The sequence below is a fragment of the Rhinopithecus roxellana genome, chromosome 9 (assembly GCF_007565055.1).
Source record: "Rhinopithecus roxellana isolate Shanxi Qingling chromosome 9, ASM756505v1, whole genome shotgun sequence".
Taxonomy (NCBI): domain Eukaryota; kingdom Metazoa; phylum Chordata; class Mammalia; order Primates; family Cercopithecidae; genus Rhinopithecus; species Rhinopithecus roxellana.
The window spans coordinates 40,951,815-40,976,687 of record NC_044557.1 but is presented as its reverse complement, the minus strand read 5'-3'; the positions used below and the strand labels follow the sequence as shown (position 1 = coordinate 40,976,687).

Genomic DNA, 24,873 nt, shown 5'->3' with positions numbered 1-24,873 from the left:
AGGCAGAATTAGACCCATGTCCTCTGCATGGTGGTGTGCTTTTCTTGTATCTGCCAGACCTTGGGACACTGTGCGTTGGAGGGTGTGTACTTTTCCTCATGTGCCTGTATCTGATATCACAGAGTTCCTTAGCAATGATATCACATTTCATTTTTTTTTTTTTTTTTTTTTTAAGACAAAGTCTTGCTCTTGTCTTCCATGCTGCAGTGCAATGGCGCGATCTTGGCTCACTGTAGCCTCCACCTCACAGGTTCAGGCGATTCTCCTGCCTCAGTCCCCCAAGTAGCTGGGTTTACAGGTGCCTGCCACCACGCCCAGCTAATTTTTGTATTTTTAGTAGAGACGGGGTTTCACCCTATTGGCCATGCTGGTCTCGAACTCTTGACCTCAGGTGATCTACCCACCTCGGCCTCCCAAAATACTAGGATTACAGGCGTGAGCCACTGTGCCTGGCCTCACTCCATTTTTTAACTTCCTTTACCTAGTGGAATAGTGTCTGGCATTTTGACTTTCAACAATTTTGCATTTGAATAAAAAATGACTGATGCTTATCTACGTTTAAATTTTGTTGTATCATATTTTTTGTTGGAGTCATGAGACATTTTCCGAGATGGCAAAACTCCATGGTACCAGGATGCACGTTTGTTTGTCTGTTTAAGCTTTTTATTAGCGTATAACAGAAAAACTGCACAAATTAGAAGTGCAGCTTGTTCTCAAAAGAAACACCCCCATGTAACCAGAACTCAGATAAAGAAAGGGAATATTACCTGGACCAGGATAGACCTTTGAACTCTATTCAAATTATCTCTTCTCCAGGACAATTACTATTCAGACTTCAGAAGAGTTTTGCTGAATTTGAATTTTATGTAAAAGAGAATTGTCAGGCACGATGGCTCACGCCTGTAATCCTAGCACTTTGGGAGGCTGAGGCGGGCAGATTACCTGAGGTCAGGAGTTCGAGACCAGCCTGACCAACATGGTGAAACTCTGTCTCTATTAAGAATACAAAAATTAGCCAGTTGTGTTGGTACATGCCTATAATCCCAGCTACTTGGGAGGCTGAGGCAGGAGAATTGCCTGAGGCTGGGAGGCAGAGGTTGCAGTGAGCTGATCTTACTCCATTGCACTCCAGCCTGGCCAACAGATTAAGATTCTGACTAAAAAACAAAAAAAGGAGAGAGAGAATTGTACAGTATGATTCGTTTTGTGTCTGCTTGATTTCCTCAACCTTCACACCTATTGATACCATTAGATATTTCATGGTATAATTTATTTGTTATAATTTATTTATCTATTCTGGGTGTTGATAGACATTTGGATTGGAGTTAATGCAAACTGTGCTGCTTTGAATATGGTTTGACATGTTACTTGGTGAATATATGTATGTATGCTTTTTCCATGGGTATATACTGAGGCCGGGAATTGCTGGGTAATGGTGAATCCTACCTTCAACAGTATTAGGTGCTATCAGTTTTCCAAAGTGGTTATACTTATCCGCACTTCCTGAAAGGGTGTATGTGAAAGAATTTCAAGAACTTCACCTTCTGAACAACAATGGGATGGATTGTTTTTTCATTTTAGCCATTCTACTGGGTGTGTGTTAGGTTTTTATTTGCATTTTCCTGATGCTTGATCAAGGTAAACACTTTTTTATGTTTACTGACCTTTTGAATATCCTTTTTTATTCATTGCCAGTTGAAGTCTTTTGCCCATTTTTTTATATTGAATTGATTTCTTTTGATAAACACAGATTTTTTATTCCAATGAGTCATAATAATTTTTACTCATTTTTTTCTTTATGGATAGCAATTTTTTTCTTCCTTTTTTATTATACTTTAAGTTCTGGGGTACATGTGCACAATGTGCAGGTTTGTTACATATGTATACATGTGCCATGTTGGTATGCTGCACCCATTAACTCATCATTTGCATTAGGTATATCTCCTAATGGTATTCCTCCCCCCTACCCCCACCCCACAACAGGCCCCGGTGTGTGATGTTCCCCTTCATGTGTTCAAGTGATCTCGTTGTTCAGTTCCCACCTACGAGTGAAAACATGTGGTGTTTGGTTTTCTGTTCTTGAGATAGTTTGCTGAGAATGATGGTTTCCAGCTGCATCCATGTCCCTACAAAGGACACGAACTCATCCTTTTTTATGGCTGCATAGTATTCCATGGTGTATATGTGCCACGTTTTCTGTCATTGATGGACATTTGGGTTGGTTCCAAGTCTTTGCTATTGTGAATAGTGCTGCAATAAACATACATGTGCATGTGTCTTTATAGCAGCATGATTTATAATCCTTCGGGTATATACCCAGTAATAGGATGGCTGGGTCAAATGATATTTCTAGTTCTAGATCCTTGAGGAATCACCACACTGTCTTCCACAATGGTTGAACTAGTAAACAGTCCCACCAACAGTGTAAAAGTATTCCTATTTCTCCACATCCTCTCCAGCACCTGTTGTTTCTTGGCTTTTGAATGATTGCCATTCTAACTGGTGTGAGATGGTATCTCATTGTGGTTCTGATTTGCATTTCTCTGATGGCGAGTGATGATGAGCATTTTCTCATGTGTCTGTTGGCTGCATAAATGTCTTCTTTTGAGAAGTGTTTGTTCATATCCTTTGCCCACTTTTTGATGGGATTGTTTGTTTTTTTCTTGTAAATTTGTTTGAGTTATTTGTACGTTCTGGATATTAGTCCTTTGTCAGATGAGTAGATTGCAAAAATTTTCTCCCATTCTGTAGGTTGCCTGTTACTCTGATGGTAGTTTCTTTTGCTGTGCAGAAGCTCTTTAGTTTAATTAGATCCCATTTGTCAATTTTGGCTTTTGTTGCTATTGCTTTTGGTGTTTTAGACATGAAGTCCTTGCCCATGCCTATGTCCTGAATGGTATTGCCTAGGTTTTCTTCTAGGGTTTTTATCGTTTTAGGTCTATCATTTAAGTCTCTAATCCATCTTGAATTAATTTTTCTATAAGGTGTAATGAAGGGATCGAGTTTTAGCTTTCTACTTATGGCTAGCCAGTTTTCCCAGCACCATTTATTAAATAGGGAATCCTTTCCACATTTCTTGTTTTTGTCAGGTTTGTCAAAGATCAGATGGTTGTAGATGTGTGGTATTATTTCTGAGGGCTCTGTTCTGTTCCATTGGTCTCTGTTTTGATACAAGTACCATGCTGTTTTGGTTACTATAGCCTTGTAGTATAGTTTGAAGTCAGGTAGCGTGATGCCTCCGGCTTTGTTCTTTTGGCTTAGGACTGTCTTGGCAATGTGGGATCTTTTTTGGTTCCATATGAACTTTAAAGCAGTTTTTTCCAATTCTGTGAAGAAAGTCATTGGTAGCTTAATGGGGATGGCATTGAATCTATAAATTACCTTGGGGAGTATGGCCATTTTCACAATATTGAGTCTTCCTATCCATGAGCATGGAATGTTCTTCCATTTGTTTGTGTCCTCTTTTATTTCATTGAGCAGTGGTTTGTAGTTCTCCTTGAAGAAGTCCTTCACATCCCTTGTAAGTTGGATTCCTAGGTATTTTATTCTCTTTGAAGCAATTGTGAATGGGAGTTCACTCATGATTTGGCTCTCTGTTTGTCTGTTATTGGTTTATAAGAATGCTAGTGACTTTTGCACATTGATTTTATATCCTGAGACTTTGCTGAAGTTGCTTATCAGCTTAAGGAGATTTTGGACTGAGATGATGGGGTTTTCTAAATATATAATCATGTCATCTGCAAACAAGGACAATTTGACTTCCTCTTTTCCTAACTGAGTACCCTTTGTTTCTTTCTCATACCTGATTTCCCTGGCCAGAACTCCGAACACTATGTTGAATAGGAGTGGTGAGAGAGGGCATCCCTGTCTTGTGCCAGTTTTCAAGGGAAATGTTTCTAGTTTTCGCCCATTCAGTATGATACTGGCTGTGGGTTTGTCATAAACAGCTCTTATTATTTTGAGATATTTTCCATCAATACCGAATTTATTGAGAGTTTTTATCATGAAGGGCTGTTGAATTTTGTCACAGGCCTTTTCTGCATCTATTGAGATAATCATGTGGTTTTTGTCTTTGGTTCTGTTTATGTGCTGGATTACATTTATCGATTTGTGTATGTTTAACCAGCCTTGCATCCCAGGGATGAAGCCCACTTGATCATGGTGGATAAGCTTTTTTATGTGCTGCTGAATTCAGTTTGTCAGTGTTTTATTGAGGATTTTTGCATCGATGTTCATCAGGGATATTGGACTAAAATTCTCCTTTTTTTGCTGTGTCTCTGCCAAGCTTTGGTATCAGGATGATGTTGGCCTCATAAAATGAGTTAGGGAGGATTCCCTCTTTTTCTATTGATTGGAATAGTTTCAGAAGGAATGGTACCAGCTCCTCCTTGTACCTCTGGTAGAATTCGGCTGTGAATCCGTCTGGTCCTGGACTTTTTTTGGTTGGTAAGCTATTAATTATTGCCTCAATTTTAGAGCCTGTTATTGGTCTGTTCAGGGATTCAACTTCTTCCTGGTTTAGTCTTGGGAGAGTGTATGTGTCCAGGAATTTATCCATTTCTTCTAGCTTTTCTAGTTGATTTGCGTAGAGGTGTTTATAGTATTCTCTAATGGTAGTTTGTATTTCCGTGGGGTCGGTGGTGATATCCCCTTTATCATGTTTTATTGCATCTATTTGGTTTTTCTCTTTTCTTCTTTATTAGTCTTGCTAGTGGTCTATCAATTTTATTGATCTTTTCAAAAAACCAACTCCTGGATTCATTTATTTTTTGAAGGGTTTTTTGTGTCTCTATCTCCTTCAGTTCTGCTCTGATCTTAGTTATTTCTTGCCTTCTGCTAGCTTTTGAATGTGTTTGCTCTTGCTTCTCTAGTTCTTTTAATTGTGATGTTAGGGTGTCAATTTTAGATCTTTCCAGCTTTCTCTTGTGGGCATTTAGTGCTATAAATTTCCCTCTACACACTGCTTTAAATGTGTCCAAGAGATTCTGGTATGTTGTATCTTTGTTCTCATTTTTTTCAAAGAACATCTTTATTTCTGCCTTCATTTTGTTATGTAACCAGTAGTCATTCAGGAGCAGGTTGTTCAGTTTCCATGTAGTTGAGCAGCTTTCATTGAGTTTCTTAATCCTGAGTTCTAGTTTGATTGCACTGTGGTCTGTGAGACAGTTTGTTATAATTTCTGTTCTTTTACATTTGCTGAAGAGTGCTTTATTTCCAACTATGTGGTCAATTTTGGAATAAGTGCAATGTGGTGCTGAGGAGAATGTATATTCTGTTGATTTGGGATGGAGAGTTCTGTAGATGTCTATTAGGTCCGCTTGGTGCAGAGTTGAGTTCAATTCCTGGATATCCTTGTTAACTTTCTGTCTCATTGATCTGTCTAATGTTGACAGTGGGGTGTTAAAGTCTCCCATTATTACTCTGTGGGAGTCTAAGTCTCTTTGTAAGTCTCTAAGGACTTGCTTCATGAATCTAGGTGCTCCTGTATTGGGTGCATATATATTTAGGATAGTTAGCTCTTCTTGTTGAATTGATCCCTGTACCATTATGTAATGGCCTTCTTTGTCTCTTTTCATCTTTGTTGGTTTAAAGTCTGTTTTATCAGAGACTAGGTTTACAACCCCTGCCTTTTTTTGTTTTCCGTTTGCTTGGTAGATCTTCCTCCATCCCTTTATTTTGAGCCTATGTGTGTCTCTGCGTGTGAGATGGGTCTCCTGGATACAGCAAATTGATGGGTCTTGACTCTTTATCCAGTTTGCCAGCCTGTGTATTTTAATTAGAGCATTTAACCCATTTACATTTAAGGTTAATATTGTTATGTGTGAACTTGATCCTGTCATTATGATGTTAGCTGGTTTTCTTGCTCGTTAGTTGATACAGTTTCTTCCTAGCATCGATGGTGTTTACATTTTGGCACGTTTTTGCAATGGCTGGTACCAGTTGTTCCTTTACATGTTTAATGCTTCCTTCAGGAGCTCTTGTAGGGCAGGCCTGGTGGTGACAAAATCTCTCAGCATTTGCTTGTCTGTAAAGGATTTTATTTCTCCTTCACTTATGAAACTTAGTTTGGCTGGATATGAAATTCTGGGTTTAAAATTCTTTTCTTTAAGAATGTTGGATATTGGCCTCCACTCTCTTGTGGCTTGTAGAGTTTCTGCCGAGAGATCTGCTGTTAGTCTGATGGGCTTCCCTTTGTGTGTAACTCGACCTTTCTGTCTGGCTGCCCTTAACATTTTTTCCTTCATTTCAACCTTGGTGAATCTGAAAATTATGTGTCTTGGAGTTGCTCTTCTTGAGGTGTATCTTTGTGGTGTTCTCTGTATCCTGAATTTGAATGTTGACCTGTCTTGCTAGGTTGGGGAAGTTCTCCTGGATAATATCCTGCAGAGTGTTTTCCAACTTGGTTCCATTCTCCCCATCACTTTCAGGCACACCAATCAGATGTAGATTTGGTCTTTTCACATAGTCCCATATTTCTTGGAGGCTTTGTTCATCTCTTTTTATTCTTTTTTCTCTAAACTTCTCTTCTTACTTCATTCCATTCATTTGATCTTCAATTACTGATACCCTTTCTTCCAGTTGATCAAGTCGGTTACTGAAGCTTGTGCATTTTCCATGTAGTTCTCGTGTTATGGTTTTCATCTCTATCAGTTCGTTTATGGACTTGTTTGCATTGGTTATTCTAGTTAGTCATTCGTCAAATCTTTTTTCAAGGTTTTTAGTTTCTATGCACTGGGTTTGTAATTCCTCCTTTAGCTCAGAGAAGTTTGGTTGTCTGAAGTCTTCTTCTTTCAACTCGTCAAAGTAATTCTCCATCCAGCTTTGTTCCATTGCTGGTGAGGAGCTGCATTCCTTTGGAGTGGGAAAGGTACTCTGATTTTTTGAATTTCCAGCTTTTCTGCACTGCTTTTTCCCCATCTTTTTGGTTTTATCTACCTTTGTTCTTTGATGATGGTGACGTACAGATGGGGTTTTGGTGTGGATGTCCTTTCTGTTTGTTATTTTTCCTTCTAACAGTCAGGACCCTCAGCTGCAGGTCTGTTGGAGTTTGCTCAAGGTCCACTCCAGACACTATTTGCCTGGGTATCAGCAGCAGAGGCTGCAGAAGAGTCAATATTGCTGAACAGCAAATGTTGCTGCCTGATTGTTCCTCTGGAAGCTTCGTCTCAGAGGTGTACCCAGCTGTGTGAGGTGTGAGGTGTCAGTCTGCCCCTAGTGGGGGATGTCTCCCAGTTAGGCTACTTGGGGATCAGGGACCCACTTGAGCAGACAATCTGTCGACTCTCAGATCTCAGCCTCCTTGCTGGGAGAATCACTACTCTCTTAAAAGCTGTCAGACAGGGGCATTTACATCTGCAGACCTCTGCTGCCTTTTGTTTACCTATGCCCTGTCCCCAGAGGTGGAGTCTACAGAGGCAGACAGGCCTCCTTGAGCTGCAGTGGGCTCCACCCAGTTCGAGCTTCCCAGCAGCTTTGTTTACCTACTTAAGCCTCAGCAATGGCGGGCACTCCTCCCCAACCCTCACTGCTGCCTTGCAGTTAGATCTCAGACTGTTGTGCTAGCAATGAGGAAGGCCCCATGGGCGTGGGACCCTCCGAGCCAGGCACGGGATATAATCTTCTGGTGTGCCGTTTGCTAAGACCCTTGGAAAAGCGCACTATTAGGGTGGAAGTGACCCAATTTTCCAGGTGTTGTGTGTCATGGTTTCCCTTGGCTAGAAAAGGGAATTCCCTGTTTCCTTGTGCTTCCTGGGTGAGGTGATGCCTTGCCCTGCTTCGGCTCTCACTCCTTGGGCTGCACCCACTGTCCTGCCCCCACTGTCCGACACACCTCAGTGAGATGAACCCAGTACCTCAGTTGGAAATGCAGAAATCACCTGTCTTCTGTGTCGCTCACGCTGGGAGCTGGAGGCTGGGGCTGTTCCTATTCGGCCATCTTCCCACCTGACCACAAATTTTTAAACTACATTTAAATGTACACTATGCCACAAACTTTGTTAAGGTTGGCTTCAGTGATTTTGTGTCCAGATTGCTAGATCCTCTCTGCCCAAAGCTATACAAATATTATCTTAGGTTTTCTTCTAGAAAACGTAATTTACCTTTCACATTCACATCTGTATTCCATTGGGGATGAATTTTTGTGTATGGTATGGAGAGTGAAGTGTCACAGATTTTTGCCCATAGTTAAGTTCAGTTGACAATTTGTTGAAAAGTGATTTATTTCTTTATTGCACTATAGTACAAACTTAGTAATTAACTAGAAAATTAGATCTATATAGATCTGTTTCCAAACTGTATTCCATTCCATTGATCTATTTGCCTATATAGTACAAAGCCTAACTAAATTCCTGATTTACTTTATAATACATCTTGATACCCAGTATGAAAATCTAGCTTTGTTCTTCTTTATATAGATCACTGTGACTATTCTTGGCCCTCTGCACTTCCACATGAAGTTCAGAAACGCTTGTAATTTTTTACAAAAGAAATTGTCTGGATTTTTACTGATGTCCCATGACATCAATAGATCATTTTGGGGAAAACTGGCATCTTTTGCAGTACTGAACTTTCTGGTCCTTGATGTTATATACTTCTCCATTTATTTAGATTTTGTACAGTTCGTCTCAATGATGTTTTGCAGTTTTCTGGGTGAAAGATTTGCACATTTTTTATTATAATTATTTCCAGCTCTAGGATGCTTTCTGCTTAATGGCAAACATATGTGACCAGGTAATTCAGAATCCATAGTCCTCTTCTTTCCTCTACCTAAGACCTTCAAAGATTTCATCCAGTCCCATAGTTTATAAACCATTTCTTTGTTGAAGACATACATGTTTATTTTCTCCACTCTGACTTCTCACTGAAACTCCAAACTCACATGAACAGCTGCCTACATACCCGTCCATCTATATCTAGTTGACAACTTAAACTCAACAGGTGCAAGACAGGATCTCTGATTTTCCCCATCCCATAAACATATTGCACCGTTTCTCAGTTCAGTGAATGACAGCTCCACTTTTCTGGTTTCTTAGGGACAAACTTACAGGGTTGGCACATCCTCACCTCAGGCACACCTCTTCCAAGCCTGTTTTCTCTCCCTTCAAAATGTATCCAGGACCTGACCAGTGCCTCGGTACCTCCATGTTCAGCTCATCTGAGCACATACGCCACTTTCTCGGATTACTCAAAACATTGACAGAGTGTAATTTTCCCTCCATGGCTTGTTTTCAACAAAACTAGCAGGAACAGTTCTTTAAATTGTTGGTGAGGACTCACTAAACATCCTGCATTGGTATATCATCCTTAAAACAGCCTACAAAGCCCTCTATGCATAGGCATCTCTCTCTGCACCATCCAATTCACAACCCCCATTCTTCTCTGCTCTCAGTTCTTCCTTCCCAGTCCCCGTTTCTCTGCTCTGGCTGCACTGGCTCCTGGGTGTTCTCAAATGCCGATGGTGTGCCCCTTATGTGGGGCTTTTGCTTGGCTGAATTCTTACCAGGATAAGACAAACACCCTTAACTCCTTCAAGGCTCCACCCAAATCTCCCTCCACCAAGATGGCTTAACCTAACCATCCTATTTAATACTTCGCCTTCTCGTTCCTCCCCTAAGAATTAGTATTCCCAGTGATTCTTTTTCTGTTCTACTTTTTTAGTTCTTCAACTGCATTTACCACCTACTAACATTCCATATTCTTCACTCATTTGTTATGGATGCTGTAGTTTGCCTGTCTCTTCCCTGTACAACACGAACTCCATGAAGGCAGGACTCAACTTGGCAGATGTATGCAAAGTTCCTTGAAGTGCACTCAGTATACTCTTGGTGCTCAGTAAATGTTGAGTTATTGAACTAAATCAAAAAGGGAATGTCTTATAGATGCAAAATGATGATCAACTTTATGAGTGATCAAGGAAACTAATTGAACACCATTCCACAACCATCACATTTTCTATTTGTACAACTCTTAGTCTGATGGTAATCAGGTATTGCTAAAGATAGAATAAAACAAGGGCATTCATACATTACCCTGGACCAAAGCAGTTAGAATCCCAAGGGAGAGCGAGTTAGCAAATCTGCTTTATCATGCTGGCCTAGAAAGATCCTTGGATCAGTACAGTGGAATATCCAGTGTGATACCATTTGTCAAAATTAAAAAGTAGAAACAAACTACCCTTTAGTCAGGAAATAGGAAAATAAAGCACTTACAGTTTTAAAGTAAATTAACAAAATTCTACATTTTTTTAGTATAACAGTCTCTCCCATAATACTCAGTATAAAAGCAAATTGAGGCCAGGAACAGTGGCTCATGCCTGCAATCCTAGCACTTTGGGAGGCCGAGATGGGTGGATCATGAGGTCATGAGATCGAGACCATCCTGGCTAACATGGTGAAACCCCGTCTGTACTAAAAATACAAAATTTAGCTGGGCCTGGTGGCGGGCGCCTGTAATCCCAGCTACTTGGGAGACTGAGGCAGGAGAATGGTGTGAACCCGGGAGGCAGAGCTTGCAATGAGCAGAGATCACACCACTGCACTCCAGTCTGGGGAACAGAGCAAGACTCTGTCTCCAAAAACATAAATAAAATAATAAATAAATAAATAAATAAAAGCAAACTGAAAGTGATACAAGCACACATGTGTCAAGTGATATTTAATATGTAACTACTCTTAGACAGTAGTACTATTTTTTTTAGGGCTATGAATATACACACACACATATGAAGCTTATAAAAATATAAATGGGAATATTACACTACAACTTTAGAGTGTGTGATAAGATAAAGAACCAATGATTTGGTGGAATGGAAGCTAAAAATGGTTGCATGTATAAGATTTTGTTTTATAAAAAGTTCTGGGCTGGGCATGGTGGCTCATGCCTGTAATCCCAGCACTTTGGGAGGCCAAGGTGGGTGGATCACCTGAGGTCAGGAGTTCAAGACCAGCCTGGTCAACATGGTGAAACCCCATCTCTACTATAAATACAGATAACAATAATAATTACTGGATGTAACAGCTCATGCCTGTAATTCCAGGTACTTGGGAGGCTAAGGCACGAGAATCACTTGAACCCAGGAGGTGGAAGTTGCAGTGAGCCAAGATCATGACACTGCACTCTAGCCTGGGAGAGGGAGTGAGAGTCCATCTCAAAAAGAAACTTTAAAAGTTCTGAGGCAAATAGGGCAAAATGTTAGCACTGGTGGCAGTAGGAAAATAAAGGTCTACTATCTGCTGTAGTGTTCTCTATGTTTAATGATTCATCTTGATTATTTTAAAAATACACCAAACATTCCATACCTTACACAAAGTGACATAAGTGTTTTCTTTAAATATGTAATATGTGCAAAACAAAGTGGTTGAGACTCACGGGTAGTGTTCTTCTTTGTCATCCACTGTGAGTTTACCTCCCTTGCAATCGGTGTGCAACATGCAGGAAATAAAAAACTGTAAATCAGACCCATTCAGGGCCTGCTAATTTTTGCTGGTGTTTTAGCTAAACCCTTTTTGATTCAACGGCCGTAAATAGGACTACATAGATCTTGCTGCCTCTGAACGTGAGTCTCTCCGGTATAGAGATTTTTAAGTCACTCTGAAAAATACCTGGAAGTAAATACAAGTATGGTAAAATTTTATAAACAAGGGAGTTTATATTACCCATTTTTGCCTTTGTGTTGGTATTTTAAATAATGAGGTTTTAAAATAGAATTTTTAAAAATAAGTACAACACAAGAGCAGACCCTTCAGATACAGGTAGAAAATGTCCTTCTGGTGTAAGCTTTTTTCTCTGGTGTGGCTGCTGCCACCTAGCGGGGCATTGCGTGAACAACAGTGACTGCGCCAAAGCCGCCTTAGATCTGCTTCAAACACACCTGTCAATGCCAAACTTACACTTGGTCTGTGTGCCGTAGAAAGCTTACATTATAAATATAGATCTGGAAGTCTCTAAAGGAATCCTTTCATCCTAAAACGGATAGCTCAGCATCTAGCTCACCTATCTCTCTGCATCCATGACGGACTGAGGTCCTGTGCACTGTATCCCAGTCTGCATTCCTGAATTAACTTCGGTGAGCCTCATTTTCCTCATCCTTCCTTGTCAGACAACACCGAGGCACATTTTGGTGGGGTTTTGTGAAAGCGAAATGAGCTCGCTTACGTGACAGCTTTGGGGTGAGGACACGCTGGATGCACAGAAAGTAGCGCTACTGTGTTCTCTCTTGCAGCCTCCATTTCATTGTTTTCGACACGGAGATGGCTCATGACATCCTCAAGGTCTGGGACGGGCCGGTGGACAGCGACATCCTGCTGAAGGAGTGGAGTGGCTCTGCCCTTCCCGAGGACATCCACAGCACCTTCAACTCACTCACCCTGCAGTTCGACAGCGACTTCTTCATCAGCAAGTCTGGCTTCTCCATCCAGTTCTCAAGTAGGTGGCACAGCTTGCTTCTTCTTTACCTTGATGTCACAGTCTTGCCATGAACACAGAACTGCCTTCATTTGTATTCTCCAGCGTCTCCCTACACAGATGCAATGTGTTGAGCCTAATTTGAGGTTAGGAAAACGCATGTTGCAGAGAAGAGTTCTCTTCCCCCATTGCTGGGTTCATGGCTGAGGCCACGATAACAGAAGCCAGGTTAACAAGAGAAATGCATAACCAAACTTATTTGATGTGCGTTTTGCATGACACTGGAACCTTCAGAAATGAAGACCCAAAGAAAGAGAGAAAATTGTGTGTTTTAATGGACAGTCGTGCAGAAGTATGATTAGAGGATGAAAAGATAGGATTTAGTGGTGATAAACTGGGAGGAACTTAACAAGGCTTCTTTTCTCAGCTTCTTCCCTGTGTGTCTATGTCTTCATTCCTGTCCTCTGCATCCTAGGGGTGCCCTTCTAGAATGAAGGTTTCATGACCTGCTTCTGAGGAAGGCCAGATAATTATTCTACAGTCTGCTTCAGGGCAGAAGGGCAGGCGGAGGCTGGAGTGGATTTGCTGCTTCTATAGTTTCCTCAAAACTGCATATTTTGGAGTAGTGTGTTCTGAACACTGTCAGTATCAAAGGAACAATTTGTTTTAGGGAATTCTGTTCATTATAAGGTCAGGACAGGCAATGGACCTACTTAGTTACATGGAAAAAAAATGTATAACTTTAAAGGTTTCAATTAGTCAGTAAATGTCTAGACTTGGATGCAAAAGAGATGTGGGTCTCTACATAAATGTAAAGCCTATCTTCAGGGTTCCTCTAACCTGGCCCCGATTCCGGGTTCCCCTAACCCAGCCGGATTCCAGGTTCCCTGTATGCCTCAGTCTGACTCTTTCTTTATGTAATGAAGTCTCTGTGCAAACAACCTGCTAATCAAACAGGCTTCGATTCTCTATTCGCAACTTCCCGGTTCAGGACGGTCCTTGAATTTTTTTTCACCTTAGGGATAAAGTTTCAAGAAGTTAATATGACAGAGGAACCTCTGCTGAATTACTAGTGTGAGACCACATTTGCACACAGGGACTGTTATCTCCTAATGATAATTCCCATCTTTGCTGTCTAGCCCATTTTTGATGAAAGGTTTCCGAAGAAGGAAGGAGTGGAGATATTCTGTGGCAGTTCAGCCTTTAATTGCCCTCCGGATGGCACTGTGGAGAGATGCCATATAATTGGGCGGCACACAAGGTCAGCTGTCTTCATAAAACAAGTAGAATTTGCACACAAACACGTTCAGAGTCAATTTATCTCTTGGCCGGTCCCTGGCAAGTCATATTTAGGATTTACACAAGAAAATTGACTTAGGTCAATTTAATGCTTTAAAAGGTTGCTAATAAAATCGAGGTTATAGTCTGCACAATTTTTTACCTCTGGTTTCACTGTGCTCCGAAGCAGTAACTTGCAAACATGTGCCTGTGGAATAGTACTTGTACACAGTAAAATTTTCACTGGTCCTTCACAAAAATATGAAAGTAAGAGTGTTCCAGCTATCCTGCCTTGGAGAAAAAAAAAAGTCTTTTACTCCAAAATTATGTCACTCTTGCCGGGTGCGGTGGCTCACACCTGTAATCCCAGCACTTTGGGAGGCTGAGGTGGGCGGATCACAAGGTCAGGAGATCGAGACCATGGTGAAACCCCGTCTCTACTAAAAATATAAAAAATTAGCCGGGCGCAGTGGCGGGCGCCTGTAGTCCCAGCTACTCAGGAGGCTGAGGCAGGAAAATGGCGTGAACCCGGGAGGCGGAGCTTGCAGTGAGCTGAGATCACGCCACTGCACTCCAGCCTGGGTGACAGAGTGAGACTCCGTCTCCAAAAAAAAAAAAAAAAAAATTATGTCACTCTTGCTTTTCGTTGTGATATAAAATTTTCTTCATCTTTTGAAATGGTGGCAAGAGCAGATGGTAGATTTGTGATTCATTGGCCTTATTTGGCAAAACAAAAAAGTTGAGAAAGTTATGAGATTATGTTCTTTCTCCTCTTCTTTCCATTCTGTATTTTCCAGGCATTTTTTTCAGCAGGTTTTATTTTTTTAGAGTAGTTTTGGGCTCGCAGTAAGATCAAGTGGAAGACACAGAGTTCCCATGTGCTCTCTGTCCACAGCACACAGCCTCCTCCACTGTCAGCATCCCCACAGAGCGGTCCATTTGTTGCAGTCAATGAACCTGCCCTGGCCCGTCATTATCAGCTGATAGCCACAGTTTTCTCCGGGCTCACTTTCGGTATTCTGCATTCCATGGGTATATTAGTCCATCTTCATATTGTTGTAAAGAACCATCTGAGACTGGGTAATTTATCAGAAAAAGAGGTTTCATTGAGTCACAGCTCAGCAGGCCGTACAGAAGGCATGGCTGGGAAAGCCTCAGGAAACTTACAATCCTGGCGGAAGGGGAAGGAGAAGCAGACACATCTTCCATGACTGGGGAAGGGGGAAGAGAGAGTGAAGCGGGAGGTGCTACATGTTTTTAAACAACCAGATCTCGTGAGAACTGTATCACGAGACAGCACTGGGGGATGGTGCTAAACCATTAGAAACCACCGCCATGATCCAGTCACCCCCTCCAGGTGCCACTTCCAACACTGGGGATTACAGTTCAACATGGGTGGGGACACAGATCCAAACCACATCAATGAGTTTGGGAAAATGCATCTGTAGTCATAGCCTCACACAGAGTCATTTCCCTGCCCTAACAATCCCCTGTATTCTGCCTATTCATCCCTCCCTTCCTCCTAATTCCTGGCAATCACTCTTTTCACTGTCTCCACAGTTTTGTCTTTTCCAGAAAGTCATAGAGTTAGAATCATGCAGTGTGTGGCCTTTCACATTATCTTCTTTCACCTAGTAAGATACTTTCAAGCTCTAGGTGTTTTCATGGCTCTGTGGATCATTTCTTTTTATCACCGAATAATATTCTGTTGACTGGTTATATCACAGTTTATTTACCCTTTTTTTTTTTTTTTTTTTTTTTTTTTCTCCTTGAGATGGAGTCTTGCTTTGTCACCCAGGCTGGAGTGCAGTGGCAAAATCTTGACTCACTGGAGCCTCTACCTCCTGGGTTTCAGGGATTCTCCTTCCTCAACCTCCCGAGTAACTGGGATTACAAGCATGCACCACCACACCTGGCTAATTTTCATATTTTTAGCAGAGACAGGGTTTCATCATGTTGGCCAGGCTGGTGTCAGACTCCTTACCTCAGGTGATCCACCTGCCTCAGCCTCCCAAAGTGCTGGGATTACAGGCGTGAGCCACCTTGCCCAGCCTGTTTACCCATCTTCTTATTGAAGGACATCTGGGTTGCTTTAAAATTTTGGCAATGATGCCTAAAGCTACCTATAAACAATCTGTGTGCAGGTTTTTGTATGGACATACGTTTTCAGTTCACCTGACTAGATATCTGAGAAAAGGGTTCCTGGATTGTGTGGAAAGAATGCACTTTGTCTTATTCCTGGCCTTTTAACATCTTCCTGTTTTAACAATGACTGTTGAAACCTGGTCGTCACTTCTTTTTTTCTGTATGTTCTTCATGATTCTCTCTTCAGAGAACATCTTTCCAACTTAGATAGAAAAAAAAAAAAAAAAGAAGACCCTTTATTATAATTATTTGAGGATCATGGACATGTTTCTTCTCATATAATTAATATATGAATGTTTAGGACGAAATAAGCATGAAGACACCATAAAAGTTTCTACAGAAGTGATACTTGCTTACTTTTCTTTTACTCAGTTTTCCATGTGTACTAATTTGAATCATATGAAATTGTCGTTTTTGTGCACAAAAAATGATTGAATGCTGTCAATTTCCCATGGTTTAACATAACACTTGGATAGGATCCATCCCTCCAACCCTGTCATTAGTTAATAAATCCCAATTCTGGTATAAATTTTGAGAAATACTCACCTAGGAGCTAGAATATAACTTTGACTCTGAGGCATTTACATGAAGGAGTTGCTGCAAGATTGTCTTTAGAAGTTTATTGAAAGGAAAAACAAGATACAAAAACTTAGAGTGGTACAGCATTTAAAAAGCATAGTCTAGACTGTAACTCTAGAAATGTGAGTTTCTATCTTGACCTCTAATGCTTTGAGACTGACCTTTTGTCTCTGCTATTTTTACTTTATTTATGAAATGAGGATAGAGTATCAATTTCTAAGGACATTTCTGTCTTCCAGAATTCCACCCTGGATGTCATTTATTTTCCCTTTGGCCCCCAAATCTACTATTTTCTCCTCCTTTAACTACTCTGTGGCTCTCAAGGCAAACCTGTATTGGGTTCTTCCAATAAGGAGCTCCAGCAAGGGTGAAGAGCTGGGGTAGGAGGGCATGTCAGGGCACAGAGGCCTCATACCCCTCTCTTCAGGTACCCTGGGGTCCGCTGTACCCCATGATCCCCATGGACTGCTTTGCTCAAGCTGCCACATTCAACACCTCTTTCCAGATTTCTGTACTAATTCCAAGTAACCTTCCTGATATGGTTTGGCTCTGTGTCCCCACCCAAATCTCACCGTGAATTGTAATGCCCATAATGCCTATGTGTCAAGGGTGGGACCAGGTGGAGGTGGTTGGATCATGAGGGCAGTTGCCCCCATGCTGTCCTCATGACAATAAGAGAGTCTCATGAGATCTGTTGGTTTTATAAGTGTCTGGCATTTCTCGTGCTTGCCCTTCTCCTTTCTGCCACCCTGTGAAGAAGGCTCTTTGCTTCCCCTTCACCTTCCTCCATGATTGTAAGTTTCCTGAGGCCTCCCCAGCTGTGCTGAACTGTGAGTTAATTAAACCTCTTTCCTTTATAAATCACCCAGTCTCAGGGATGTCTTTATTAGCTGCATGAGAGGAGACTAACACAAACCCTTCTTCCTAGAATTTCCAAACCCAACCTTTGGCAAGAAACTCTCAAATTATCCCACTGGGAGTGTGTCATATGTGTCATGTGGGATTTTAAATAATACAGTTCTGTAAAGGACCTTGGCATGCATATGAAATGGCCGTGAGTGTGCTACAATCATGGCTGTAAAATAAAAGTCATTTTCCTAAGACAAATCATATCCAGTTCTAGCTCCCATGCATTCGAGTTGACAAGAAGTCGAACACCACTCTATTTTGAAAACCTGCTGCCAGTGTTGGATGGCCAGGGAGTTGCAGGATGATTCAGTGGGGTGAGTACAGAGAGGGACTTGGTTCTACCTCTGCCCCAGTTGTTATACTCCCTCTTGCTCTCATTTGGGGGCCGCTTGTCTGGACAGTCACAGTAATTCATCTCATGTGGTTCTCTCTAAGGATCTTGGGCTGGAACAGGAAGACCCTGGTCTGACCACCCCAAAGCCAGTCATTCAGCCTCTCTCCACAAAAGGTAGCTTGCCACTTCTGGGAACCATTGAGAATGGGGCGTCAGTCTCCATCTCCCTGAGAACCTGATAAACATTTGACTCCTACACCTGGAATAAATCACATGTCCTGGTTTTCTAGTTTTAGAAAAGAAGGTTCCTATAACCCCTCAGTCATACTTAAGAAACCGACCCAGGCACCCTGCTTCATTGCAGGAGAAATGGGGGTATTTTGTCCCCTTCACTCCACCCACCTTCCTCCCCTCACTGGGGAATCCAGCTATGAAACTACATCAAGCTGGTGTCTTTCCAAGCCAAAGGTGGGAAACTCTTCACAAAGTGCCAAAGAGCCTGTCCATCACACCCAAGAAGCCGTCACTGCTCTTTTGTAGGTGGGAGGATGGAAATCTCTCATTTATTTGTCTTTATGAACCTGGTACCAAAAAAAAAAATGAGGAACTTTACCTATAAATTAGATTGTGTTGTGATTCATAAACCATGCTAATTTTATAATCTAAAACATTGGAATTAGTTATGATTTTAAACATTTGTAAATAGAACTCAAAAAGAACTGTTTTCCTTATATGATTGATGTTTTAAGTGTGGCCATTGTTGCCAAGCAAAAATGACATTTATTCCATTATATTAAATTAGATTTCTTGGTAGGCTATTTTTACTTGATTCTATGTCAATAACATGTGAAATAAGCATTAGAGGTGTGTTTAAATTATTGGAGAGAAAACAGTCATCTGAATATTTGTTTTCTTGAAGACATTTGAATTACCATATTTTTCCCAAGCACAGTTTGAAAGTACATTTTAAACAAGAATTTGACATCAGGGTTGCACTGCCTCTCTATCTTGTAATTCCATGTTACGTTGGAGCTTTTTAAACACTTACTTGACTCTTTCTTCTTGAAACACTGTCTTCAGTTGCTTTCCGTCTTATCATTCTCTCTTGTTCCTCCTTATTCCAAGGGCGACTCTCTCATTGGCTGTTTGGCTGATTCACATCCTTCTTCCCTTGAAACTCTAAAGATCAGACGCCAGGAGGGCTTGTCCTTGGGTCTCCTTTCTTCTCTATCCATATATTTTTTAAGAAGCAACAAACATTAAGATACCCATAAAAGTTTCTAGAGAAATGACACTTGCTTACTTTTCTTTTACTCAGTGTTCCATGTGTACCAATTTGAACTTTATACCATTGTCATTTTTGTGGGTAAGAAATGATGGAATGTTGGCAATTCCGTGTGGTTTAATGTAACCCTTCGATATAATCCATCCCCCTAGTCCCATTACTAGTTAATAAATACCCAATTCTGGTACTCCTTAGGAAACACCAGTCAGCCTCCCAGTCTTCTCCCCTGAGCATCCACCAGCCTTCTTGATGTCTCTGCTTTGCTGCAGAGATGCAGAGAGGCAACTCAACGCCTGAAACTCAACCACGGCCCTTGTTCATGCCTTTCCCAATCCTGGGCCCCTTGACGTCTTCCCTGTTTCGGTAAAGTTGACTCCATCCTGCCAGTGGCTCAGGATGAAACATTTGGAGCCATTTTTAGACCTCTCTAGATCTCACAACACACAGAGAATCCAACAATGCATTCAGTGGGGTCCCTATTCAAAATAGATTCAAAATCCAATTCTCCTAACCTTGCCCTGCCGCCTTGGTCTATGCCGCTGGGGGTCTGAGCCGCCTGCCTTGCTCACGGGCTTCCTTCTTCCTGCACCTGCATACTTTCTGGCCCAGCTGAGCACAGGCACCCAGATGAAACTTTTCGGCGGCAACTCAGGCAACACCTCACTTCTGCTCAGAATTCTCCACTGTCTTCTCATCTCAGCCAGAGTGATTTCTCATTCTCCCCACTGCCAAAAATAAAGGCCACAAAATCCTCTTTGAAAACTTCCCCCAAGCAGTTTTCAACATCGTCCTCAATCACCATCCTCCACTCTGGCAAAGCCTATAGAAACCTCTACTCAGATGCTAGCCTCTCTCAGCTTGGGTGTGTGTTCCTTTTACACACTGAACTGGCCTTCCCCACCTTGTTGCACAAGAAACTCCAGGGTGCGCATCTCACATTTGAAGGTTTCGTTAGCAAAGCCAATCACGTTGTCACTTCCAGTTCCCAAACACAATGTTTATACTTCTATAATAGTGCTTAGCCCATTGTGGGTTACCATTTTACTAAAAGAGTAGATTAAGTTACTTGAGGGCAGACGGTCTTTGTTTTCCTAGAACATGATATATAATCAATACTCAACAAGTGTTTGCTAATTATATATGCTTGAAAATTTTCCACGTGCATAAATATTGAAAATATTAGTATGACTTTGATTGCATAACGAATACCTTTTCATCTATTGTAAACAATGTGTAACTGAGTTACAACTGCAAATTGTAACTGAGTTTAGCTTAATTCAAAATTTTTCATAGTGAAGCCTTTAATGATAAATGTGTAACTGCAGTTTCAATAATGATATGGTGTGGCTGTGTCCCCACCCAAATCTCATCTTGAATTGTAGCTCCCACAATTCCCACGTGTCATGGAAGGGACCCAGTGGGAGGTAATCGAATCATGGGAGCAGGTCTTTCTTGTACTGTTCTCATGATAGTGAATAAGTCTCATGAGATCTGATGGTTTTATAAATGGGAGTTTCCCTACACAAGCTATCTCTTCCCTGCCACCATGTAAGATGTGACTTGCCCTTTCTTGCCTTCTGCCATAATCGTGAGGCCTCCCCAGCCATGTGGAACTGTGAGTCAATTAAAACTCTTTTCTTTATAAATTACCCAGTCTCAGGTATGTCTTTACCAGCAGCATGAAAACAGACTAATACAAATAGCAAAAAATTCTTTCCCCTCTGGATTATTTTATATCCAGTGTTGATAAATAGTTTAAAGTAAATGGTTTTTGTATAATATTTATTATCAGAAGTACTTGATACTGTAGACTTGCTTTGATTAGTAAACAACACATTATACCTATTTAATAAAAGGGCTGCATCTGTGTTGACCTGTTAAGTGTTATAATTCTTGATAAAGTTATTTTACTGGAGATTACTTAAAATTTTGATACCAGTTTGAAATCAGGCCGAATAGTTTTATAAAGTTCAATGGTCATTTTTTAAGTAACCACAGTTTTTAATCTATCAACTGGTAAATTTTCTTCATTAAAACTGATCTTATTTTTTTTTTTCACTGCTTTAAAATAATCTTGGGGCAGGAACAACTGTCTAGTAGGAGGATGGAAAGGCCAGGCACGGTGGCTCACACCTGTAATCCCACAACTTTGGGAGGCCAAGGCAGGTGGATCACGAGGTCAGGAGTTCGAGTCCAGCCTGGCCAACATGGTGATACCCCATCTCTACTAAAAATAAAAAAATTAAGAAATTAGCCAGGTGTGGTGGCATGTGCCTCTAATCCTAGCTACTTGGGAGGCTGAGGCGGAAGAATCGGTTGAACCCGGGAGGCAGAGGTTGCAGTGAGCCAAGATGGCACTACTGCACTTCAACCTGGGCAACAGAGTGAGACTCCATCTCAAAAGAAAAAAGAAAAAAAAGTATAAAGAAAGTCCTTGCTCATCTTCCATGCTTCATGTCTATGTGCATTTGACAGCCATCGATGGAGTAGGGTTGTGTCGCAAACTTCCCTGTATGTGCATTTACCTCCACTGTACTGGAAGACTAAATTTTCTCCACTAGAAAAATGAGCTTTGGAGGCTCATGAGATATCCAAACCCCATTAAAGGGCCACTGTCCTGCCAGCTCTGCACAGCGTGTAAAACAGAAGGACATGAACTGACTACTGCAATTATGTTAATTGTAATCAGCCTAACACTTTTCATTAAAGCTTAATTACCACTTAATCATGCATAAAACTCACGAAAATGGAGTTCAGCACACAAAGCTGACCTTTACCCTGGGGGTTATAGAAACGCTCAGCATGGCACTGTTATCCCCGCCCCCAGTCCCAGGGAAAAATAGCTCTGCAACCATGTTGCATTCTCAGGTTTTGCGAGATTGATTTCTCCGTAAATAATGGTAGTAACGTAACAGCTACATGACACCTCTCCCTAATTTACTTTATTGAAAGATAATTTAATAGGTGCATTTTCATTTTAAAACATCATTTGTTGTTTATTATGGGAGAGGCCTTTGGTGCTGCCCATGGCAGAACAGGCTGCGGCTGTTTTGTGGGAGAGAACCAGCTGTAAACCTATGTCGTTGATGGCCTGAGTTTCTATGCAGGGGCAGCACAAGACAAGTGTAGCCATCACTCCCTTCTGCTCTCAGAATCTTCCTCATGGGACTGGTAGAGAACTGGCCATACATTTTTATGGTTAACCACTTAGGATCATAGATCGTGAACAGCATAGGCCCAAAGAGAGCTGCATCCAGCTTTCTGAACCGTGGACACCTGGTCCATGACACAGATGCGAAGAACACATGTTGAACTGATTGAAACTAAGATGCTGGTTTAGCTGAAGTTCTAAGTCTTGTATTCTGGGGGATGACAGGATTTTAGCTGTGATACATTTTCTCTAATATTAGTAAGACTGATTATGAATCAAAGGAGAGAATCAAGGCGTGTAAAATGGCACTTCTGTTCTTGAGGATGGAGCTTTAATACTTATTACTCAATAGAATTTCAGCTTCTTTCTATAAAAAAAAAATACTAGCTGGAATATCACTTATGGCCACCTTCTGCTGCCATGAATCCAGCTCACATTGGGAGGGTGTTTGTTCATACCTCAGGCAACAGTCATTTCAGGTCCCACCGTTCCCCAGGACCTTGGGCATAAAATTTTCTGATAAGTCTCAAACCCCCAGTCAACACAGGAGTAGGTAGGCAGAGGTGGACAACATTACCTCATGGAGAAAGAAATGGTCCACATTTAATTCACTGGATTATCACGATGTCTTTAAACACATGTTATTCAGAAACAAATTGCTTCAGTAATGAAAACGTAGAAAATGCCGGTCACCCAGACAAACATTGAGAGGAACCATCTGACCGCACCCTGATGGGACAGTCGCCCTGGCCTCATTGTGTGCATCATGGCACTGGTGTAATCGTTTTGAAGTAAAAACTTGCCATCTGTTATTCACTCATTCACCCATTCATTCATTCATTCACGTATCAATTCACTCATCCACCCACAAATATCCTGTCTCTTCCTATTGTGCCCTGAGTACCCCGTGGGCATTGGAGATCAATGCTGTGGAAGGCAAAGATTGGCCTGTCCCTCATAAAACTTCCAGGAAGGGCAGACAGAGGCAACTGAGCCCACACAGGGCAATGGCCCTGGCTTCACGGAATCCTTTTCCCCCCTGGTATAATCCTTATCTCTGAGGCTCTGCCCTCTGGTGCCCTTTGATCTCCCACCTCAGTGAGTTAGGACTCTGTGCAGGTCCCTATGGCCCCTGGCAGGGCCCTGCACATCCCGTCGATGCTTGGCCCAGCTGGGTGACCTCAGCCCCTGCCTCTGTACCCTTTGGTCTCCCAGCTCCACTCCCATCAGCTGCTGTGGGAGGCATGCAGTGTGCCCCGCCCCACTGGGAAACCCAAAACATCAGAAGTCAGCCCGTTATTCTATACTGCTGCCTCTCTTTCCATCCCTGCTTCCTCACTTTACATCGGCTCTCTGCTTTTGCTGGGACACATTTCTTCCCTATCAGCGGCAGTTCCATCCTCAAAATCTAGTCTCTTCCCAACGTGTTGTGTTCCCTTGCCCTGGGAGCTCGCTGGCCCAGCATCTGCCCAGATTCTCTCCTCTGGACTCTGGAGAGCTCCTGAGGAAACCTCACACCTGGCAGCTTGTTTACCACTGTACATGCATGGCCACCAACCACGCCATTGCTCAACCGCCACCATTTATTTTTCTAGCAAACCCTTGCTCCAATGCAGCTTCGTATTTCAAATCTTCCCCTCTTTCCTCAAATCATCCAATGCATCAAGACCTCTTACATACAGATGACCTTGTGGGATGTGACCCAGTGGGATGTCACGCCTCGTGAGAGGCAAAGCTATCAGGGTGTTTCCCTTCATTTCCTTCCAAGAGTCATGCAAGCTAGCTGCAAGCCACTCTTTCTCACTCCTGTTACCTGGGAAGTTTGCCCGCTTTCCCAGGCAGTGGTGGTCCTCCCACAGACGTTCCTGCTGGCTGCCCCGGGGGTGACCTCTCAGTGGGAGCCTCTTTCCCTCCTGATTTTCACCCTTCGCTCTCTCTGGCTCCTTACTTCTAGTATTTGAATGTGCTCAAGTCTCTGACATTTAACAATAATACATAAAACTACCATCGTTCACGTTCACATTTGAGTGTCAGCTTGTTTGTCTTCTCCTTTTACAACAAAATTTTATACCTTAGTCTGTGCTTGCTGTCTGCATTTCTTGACCTCTAAATTATTCCACAACCCACCTGGTTTTGTGTTTCTACACTCATCACTCTGTAATTACTGCACTTGTCGCTGTCATAAATACCATGCACCTCAACCAATTCACCTGAGGGTGGTCCTGTTTTTTTTTGTTGTTGTTGTTTTTTGTTTTTTGTTTTTTGTTTTTTGACAGGGTCTTGCTCTATCACCCAGGCTGGAGTGCAGTGGTGGTGTAATCTCAGCTCACTGCAACCTCTGCCTCCTGGGTTCGAGTGATTCTCCTGCCTCAGCCTCCTGAGTAGCTGGGATTACAGACGCCCGCCACCATGCCTAGCTTTTTTTTTTTTTTTTTTTTAATTGAGATGGAGTCTCTGTCACCAGGCTGGAATGCAATGGCATGATCTCGGCTCACTGCAACCTCTGCCTGCCGGGTTCAAGCGATTCTCCTGCCTCAGCCTCCCAAGTAGCTGGGATTATAGGCACCCACCACTACGCCTCGCTAATTTTTGTATTTTTAGTAGAGATGGGGTTTTGCCATGTTGGCCAGGCTGGTCTCAATCTCCTGGTCTCAGGTGATCTGCCTGTCTCAGTCTCCCATAGTGCTGGGATTACAAGCGTGAGCCACTGGGCCCGGCCAGGTGGTCCTCTTAAACGGCCCCTTGCGGAACTGTGGTACTGCTGCCTTTCTGCCTTACAGCCCTCTTTCC

General features: G+C 42.1%; 1 protein-coding gene across 1 annotated transcript in view; it reads left to right on the top strand.

The window, feature by feature from the left end:
* CSMD1 (CUB and Sushi multiple domains 1) overlaps positions 1-24,873 on the top strand; it is a 2,044,058-nt gene that overhangs the window by 1,712,234 nt on the left and 306,951 nt on the right. Inside the window, exon 26 of the mRNA XM_030937494.1 lies at positions 12,221-12,423. Within this exon, the coding sequence (XP_030793354.1) occupies positions 12,221-12,423 (203 nt within the window). The remainder of the gene's footprint in view (positions 1-12,220; positions 12,424-24,873) is intronic.